The sequence below is a fragment of the Fundulus heteroclitus genome, chromosome 15, assembly GCF_011125445.2.
Source record: "Fundulus heteroclitus isolate FHET01 chromosome 15, MU-UCD_Fhet_4.1, whole genome shotgun sequence".
Lineage (NCBI taxonomy): Eukaryota > Metazoa > Chordata > Actinopteri > Cyprinodontiformes > Fundulidae > Fundulus > Fundulus heteroclitus.
The window spans coordinates 16,679,315-16,686,394 of record NC_046375.1 but is presented as its reverse complement, the minus strand read 5'-3'; the positions used below and the strand labels follow the sequence as shown (position 1 = coordinate 16,686,394).

The 7,080-nt window shown below is 41.6% G+C and overlaps 1 protein-coding gene across 1 annotated transcript; it reads left to right on the top strand.

The window, feature by feature from the left end:
• The first annotated feature begins 3,105 nt into the window (after positions 1–3,105).
• Positions 3,106–7,070, top strand: rsph9 (radial spoke head component 9). The gene is made up of 5 exons (XM_012868839.3): positions 3,106–3,548; positions 3,651–3,816; positions 4,305–4,434; positions 4,673–4,819; positions 6,767–7,070. Exons 1-5 carry the CDS (start codon positions 3,322–3,324, stop codon positions 6,925–6,927), a joined length of 831 nt encoding a protein of 276 aa, XP_012724293.2. The 5' UTR covers positions 3,106–3,321; the 3' UTR covers positions 6,928–7,070.
• The last annotated feature ends 10 nt before the right edge of the window (positions 7,071–7,080 follow it).

Below are 7,080 nucleotides of genomic sequence, written 5' to 3'. Positions count from 1 at the left end.
CCACTGGAAATTTCCAGACAGTGGTCATCATTACGGCACAAAAATCTGACATTATACCCACTCTTACAAATTCATGTCCACTCAAGTAAAAAAAAAAAAAAGATTTGCTGCTTCATTTAGGCAACACAGCTGGCTGCAAATAATCAGTGAAACGTCAGAAGCGCAACAGAGCTCTTTCTTGCCTTTCAGTGCAGATGTAGGTGAAAACCTGCTTCATCAGTAAACCAAAGAAACATACTCTCACTGTCTACTCTCTGTCTTTTATTTTGACTTATCTTATAATAAACACATGGCAGACATATTTCTTGTTTTAAAAAGTGCACAACATCCCAGGACAGACAACAAGAAACACACCAAGAGCTGATTTACAAGCCCTCTTCTCTCATGTGCCATTCAGTCATGTCCCAGGAATTCTGCCATATGTTCCTTGAGCTTAACCAATTTCATCTCTCTGGAACCTGGTTAAGACAGCCAGGAACCGAACTGTCTTTGGACTTTTTTTTTTTCCTCTCTAAGCCTTCATCTTTATGAGGCTTATGGTAGAAGGAGGCCATTCATGGCCTTACAATCTGGATCATTTTTAAGAGAGAAATTCCACAGAATATATAAAAAAGGAGAGAATCTGCAAAGGAAACTTTGCCAGATTATTGTGTGTAGATAACCTGGCCAGCCAGGTTGATAACGTGTAGCATTCTATATTCTGCACATTATCAATCTGGGACTGCTCCTATGGAATCCGTTTGGGGAAAGGAGCAGAACTCGCCGAGCTGATTGGGTGTAATGACACCTAGTGCCCGCCTACCAAAGGCTGATTTTAGCCAATGACGGTATCAAATTAAACCTTAAACAGCACGCGTCAGGTAAGCTAGTCAAGGCACTTCTTCTGATGTTCTTCTTTCAAAACGAAATTGTGGATTCTTACAAAACAGATGCGATAGCAGCAGCTACACATGCGTCCTCCTGTGCTGCCATGTTTATGTTGGTTCGGCTGTGAGCTCGTCAGCTCTTGCTTTCGTCGCACCGGCATGTCCCGCCTTAAACTATAATACTGCAACGTGATTGGCCCGAACCGTGTTTGGTTCGGACACAAACGGTTCAAGCCAGATTGGTACAAGATGGATTCTCGTGTGTTTGTGAACAGATAACACACAAATTCATCTTGCTGGGAAGGTACAATGACACGTAAAGAAAATGTATGAATGTGTGCCGTTTTACTCTTTTGGGGACAAGCAGCTATAAGTAAATACAGTTTAGGAATCTCTAATTGTCAGTTGATTTTCACCAACAAAATAATTTAAATAGCTTTAAGTAACAAATTCTTGCTTGCTCCATAAGACAAGGACAATCTTTTCAGGGAATAGATACAAAATCTAAATCAGTGTCTTAGTGTTTTTTGGGTCTTTGGGGTTACAGAATGGGGGCCTCCATGGATCAACCCCTGCATATCCTAGTTTGTGATTTGCAAAGATTGCACTGTAAGGTCTTGGTCAGGTTCCCTCAGCAGCTCTAGAGAAGTTTGCAAAGTGTGTTCCAGACCACTGTCCTGAAGTTGGAGGCCTTCTCAATCAAAGATAGGCTGTGCTAAGTCTAGAGGAATATGGGGGTGAAAAGTGTCAATAGATCTTCCCATATAAATGTCATAAAGTTTGGCAGCTTTCTGCTGCCAAACTTTAAACTTTGCCAATATTGGCCCTTATAATTCGGAAGACTGTTCATGCCTATTTTCCAACTGGAGTCTTTTTTTTTTATTTAATTCATTATAAGTTGTCAAACCAGCTTAAGGTAGCATTATCACCACAACCGGGTGTTGCTATTAAGATAGAAAATAAAAGACAAACACTCTCTTCCAGTGTTGTGTTTTCTTGGGCAGCATCCCCAGAAACCGCTCTAATGAAATACACAAAGCACAATGCTGTGACAGAAGACTCTAGAAGAGGTCCAGAGGCTGAGTCCCAAAAGTTCCTGCAAGACGACACAGGAGAGATATATGAGATGCTCAATTTAGGGGAAGGGAAGTTGTGGTTAGAAAGAGTCAATTCATTGACCTCTCCAGGGTGTGCTCAGCCTCTCGTCCATCGTCTATTACAATCTTCATGTAGTGTTTTAGCTAAAAGTGCAGTGTCTTTACATTTTTTGTATATATATTTTTATATATTGAACTTTTTTTAAGAACTTTAAACTACAATTTATGTGGTTGTGATTTTGTGTGCAAGATTAGCTCCAAGTATCACATAACTATGGCCTGGAGGTAAAAATGGTTCAATTGATCATCTGAAAATTTAAAGAATATGGCAAAACCACTAACACACCAAGAAATGGCTGCCCACCTAAACTGACCTAAGTAAGTCATAGAGGACCATGGTGACTCTTGAAGAGCTGCAGAGATCCACGGCTCACATGTGACACTATGACAGACGGCTATGAGTTTTAAACTCCACGAACCTACAACGAGGAAGAGTACATGTCGTCAAACATGTCGAAAGTATAACTTAGACTAAAACTAACACTACACCCCAGAAATGGAGAAGATTGTGAGAGTTGATGTGAAGATGGATGGGTCTAATGTCCTGAAAGAAAAGCAGTCAAAGGGTGCAAAAGACTCAAGACTGGGGTTGAGATCCACCTTCATCAGGTCCATTCTTCACCCTTTATGTATGCCAACCTTCCCTCTCTTGCAATAAAATGGAATGGAAGTGTGTCTAACTTTTTTTTTTCAATCCGTATATCTACCTTGTCTATTAATCAATGTAGCAGCAGTCTTGAGGCCTAAGCAGTTGCAGCTGACATCACATCTTTTGCTTCCTAGCCAAAAGAGTAAAAGTGTCTGCACTCCTGTTCCGGTGAGCTAAGTATCTTCGGAAATGATTCAGGGTGAAACATATATTCTACCCCAGCGGAGTCATCGGATCTTCCCCTCTTGACTGACGTAGGAGCGCTCAGTCATAATCTGCGGCTGACGCTCGCGAAAGTCCGGCGGGGGAATGACGTCAGACGCTCGTGTTCTGGTTTTCGGACCATTTTCAACCTCACTACCAGAATAAAGACCATACTTTTGTTTTATTTTTGTTGCGTTATAACATATCATTTAATACACTAATTGAAAGGGTTTTAATTAAAAACAAAACGAATTAACTGAGATCAATCAACAAAAGGAGTAAAGCGGGTTGCTATGGCAACAATGTTTTGTTGTCAATGACAACCAAGGTAGCGTTCGGACCTGACAGGTTTCAAATTTAGCTTGTATGCTAGTTAGCTTGTTTCATTTGCATTCAACTTTTAGAAGACCCAAACTTGACGTTGCTTGTGTGGCGTAGTGAAACAATGGACTCGAATTCGCTGTGCTATTCCCTGGACTTCGTAGCCAGCAGTGGACGTGTTTTAACTGGCGAGCAGAGAGCCGCCCTGCAGACGTCCCTGCTGATCCTGAAGAAAAACTACAAGTTCCATCGGGTCATGTTATGGGGCAAAATACTGGGAATAAAGCAGGACTACTTCATAGCTCAAGGGAGAGGTGAAGATGAACTAAAAGATCAAAAGTATCTGTATAGGTAAGATAACCACATTTATCCCCATATTTTTGCTGGTTAGGTCCATTTTCCACTTATTGTTGTTTTTTTTTTTTTTTTGTTTTTTTGGTCTGTCTCATACAGCTTGAACTGCATGGATTGGCTCCTTCTTCCTACTGTCACCGAGTCTATGATTGAAGAAGTGTCCAAAGCTGCTAAAGGTCTTTTCATTGGAGACCCCTCTTTTGTGTATGAACAAAAAATCCAAAGTCAGGGAGAGGGAGAGGAGGCTGTGGACGGGAATGAGCTGGTAAATTTCATGGTGGCTGGGATTAGAAACAAGCTCCGAGTTAAACTGCAACGGTTGTTTTTGATATGAGCAACATAGCTAAATGAAATAGTCATTTGGGGGGTAAAAATGGTTTAAAAACAAACAAAAAAACATCAGGCGCCCTTTGGATTAATTAGAAATCACAACATATTGTATAGACTGGTCAATCCTGTACTCAATTATTATACAGAGATACATTATTATACAGAGCGTAGATATATTTAAAAGTGAGACAAAGACATTTTGTAGTTATAGGGTAAGCATCTCTCCATCTGAAATTATTTTGACGCCCTAAACAAGGATGCATACAGGACCAAAGTTACACATAGGTTTGTTCTTATTTTGTTAAATGGAGGTTATCTCCATCTGAAACTGTAGTTACATATTAAGTCCTCTTTTTAAGCGCTTATGTTGTCTGCGAAGTCATGAAAACCTGCGTGAGTTGCATTCCCCCCTCTTGGCTACAGGTCAGGGTGAGCGAGGAGAAGAGGCTGGCAGTGACTGTTCACCACATTGATGAAGACGTGTCTGTGGTACCCCGAGGCGCCTTCATCAGGAGTCCACTTGGCCTTGTCCACATCAACCGCAGCTTTGATGGTAAATTCACTCTAAATCGTCTGGTGCAGATTCCTCTGTTCTATTGAGCATCGGCATGGAGGGTAAATCCTCTTTTAAAGACCATCAGTCATTTTTTTCTGAAGTGGCTAGATGTCATCCATGCAGGTTTTCAATGACACATCATCGTTGTTTTCAATATTTATTTGTTTGTGGATTTAGCTACATCCTTGCCGTGTTTCAGTTTCATTTCAAAGCTGATTTTGTGTTTCCCTCTCAGGTCTTTCTGAGTCAGAAGCGCGGAAGCTTGACAGTTTTCTACACTTCCGTGCAGCGAAGAAAGGAAACAACACATCCATCGAAGAGACGGGCGAATGGAGCCCAGCCATAGACTTCCTGGATGTCCTTAGCGACGACACACCTAAAGGTAAAGCTGCACTAGAACTATTTACAGAGAAAAACGCCGGCTTTGTCGCGAGTACTGTTCCCTTTGAGAAGAGCACCAAAACCAGATTCGAAACGTTAATCCTGTAATCCGACAACTTTAATCTGTCACACTACGATAAACAGCCCCTTGCAAAAGCATCTGAGCATTACAAACTTCGATGCATCTTATTGGGATTTTATATGATAGGTCAACACAGATTTAGCACATAGTTGTAAAGTGAAAGGCAGTTGGTAGTTTTCAGCATTTTATTTTTAAATTACAAATTTAAACTTTTAATTATGGCCTTTTCAACAATGACTGCAGTTGCCAATTGTCTGTGGCTCCTGTATCAACATTGTTCCCACCTGAGCGGTGGATTTCTCTACCCAAGTGTCAGTTTAGGTGGACCGCCTTGTCTTGGTGTGTTTGCAGTTGCTCCATACTCTTTCTTGGGACGTTAAACCTATCCCGGATTTAAACTTCTCCACAACTTCATCCCTGACCTTCTAGTGTGCTCCCTGGTCCTTATGAGGTGCCATCTGAAAACGATCCGTTGCACCGGTCTTTAATTACATCAGAGTCAATGAGTGATACAAATGCACGCTGCGCTTTTCAGATTTTAATGTGCAATAAACAAAAACAAAGCGAGAATAGACTTAATTTTTCAGTTAGAACTATGCTCTACTTTGTGTTGGGCTATCAGATGAATTCTCAATAAAAAAAAAACAAATAAAAAAAAAACATGATTACTTTTGCAAGGCACTGTACCAGAAAAATTTACTCAGATTTGATTATTACCAGCAAGATTGTCGCATAAGACCAATAAACTGATTAAACTTTAACCTCTCCGGTGTTGTATTGCAATCAAATGTTATACTTCCAGGACTTATTCCTCAATTCACACGGCAAAAGCGAGGGAGAAATAAACCAGAAATATTCCTGAGTGTGCAAAATGTGGCTGGAATGAGATGAGTGGCTTTCTGCCTGCTGTGTTTTCTTTAATAAGTTCCTTTAAAGTACAGAGTTTGATGCTGACAGCACATTCAGACCATTAAAAGTGTTCCGCGTAATGGAAAGAAAAGCCCAATCCAGGAGGAAAACATTAAACCACAAATACTGTGCAAACCAGTCAGGCGAATTTAGATATGCACGGTCATGTCTTACATGACAGTGAGGTTTGTAGCTGGATCCAGTCCAGGCCAGAGCGAACGTACACAGTGAGGTCCTGGGTGCAAAACTACGTGCATGTCTGAGGACAGAAAGAAATGTTTGGCACCCACAAGCAAACACGTAACAGATGTTTGCTTCAAGAGAGCTTCCACATGTGCATTTGTTTATACGAGCGGAGCATCACTACAGCAGACCGCACGCAGCTGCTGCCAGTCTGCGCTGAAACACATGGGCTGTTCTCACCGACACTGATAAAAGAGCCTATTTAGAAATGATCCCTTAGTGTGTGTGTGTGGGGACAAAAAGCACCAAATTACAGGTGCTTTTGTCAACCTTGGCTCGCTTGTCTTCATTTACTGTGCCGTTTCCCAGATTAACTTGTGTTGCATCTTTCATTACCAAGCAGCTATGGCGCGTTTACTTTGAGTTGCATCATATTCGGAGAAGAGTCCAAAACCAACAGCGTCGGGGAAAAAAGCTGGCTTATCTATAAGAATCGCCTTCCTTTTATGTAACCAAACAATCCAGTCCTCGTTCAACTCCCATGTCCCTCGTGCTGATGGTCCCACCCAAACATGCTGAGAAGCAGCGAGACGGTAAACATCAAAAAGCACAAAGGGGTGATTTATTAGTGTATCCCTTGGCAGTTTCTCGCATGTGAACGAGATGGTGTTCCCAAAGATTACTGCGGGCTTTACTTCATCGCCGAGAGCAGGATGTAGCCACTTCCTGCGATTTAACGCCAACCGTTTACAGGTCTGCCGTGTTTGTGTTTAGGATCGTGGAGTCTTCAGTTTGAGTGTGCCAGCAGAGTGTGCGTGCTCCGCAGCCTCCTGTGGCTTGGACTCACTTTCTACCATGTGCCAATGACGCCACAACATGGATACATCTACATCGGTAATGGGCTGAAAAACCTGGACCTCCCCTTCATGCTGTAAAGGGAACGTGGCGTTTCCTTCTGCTGCGTTTTTCTCTCTGAATTGAGTTCTCTTGTCTTAAAAGTAACTAAAAATCAGTTAACAATGAGCCTTTCTTTCTGTTCTCTTTCAACAACAACAAAAAAAAAAAAGCTATTGTAACACAGTGAACGT

Excerpts from the sequence above, each read along its gene's own strand:
- rsph9 (XM_012868839.3), top strand. The coding sequence starts at position 3,322 with ATGGACTCGAATTCGCTGTGCTATTCCCTGGACTTCGTAGCCAGCAGT. Across the intron at positions 3,549-3,650 it reads GATCAAAAGTATCTGTATAG|CTTGAACTGCATGGATTGGC; the intron begins GTAAGATAACCA and ends TGTCTCATACAG. Across the intron at positions 4,435-4,672 it reads CATCAACCGCAGCTTTGATG|GTCTTTCTGAGTCAGAAGCG; the intron begins GTAAATTCACTC and ends TTTCCCTCTCAG.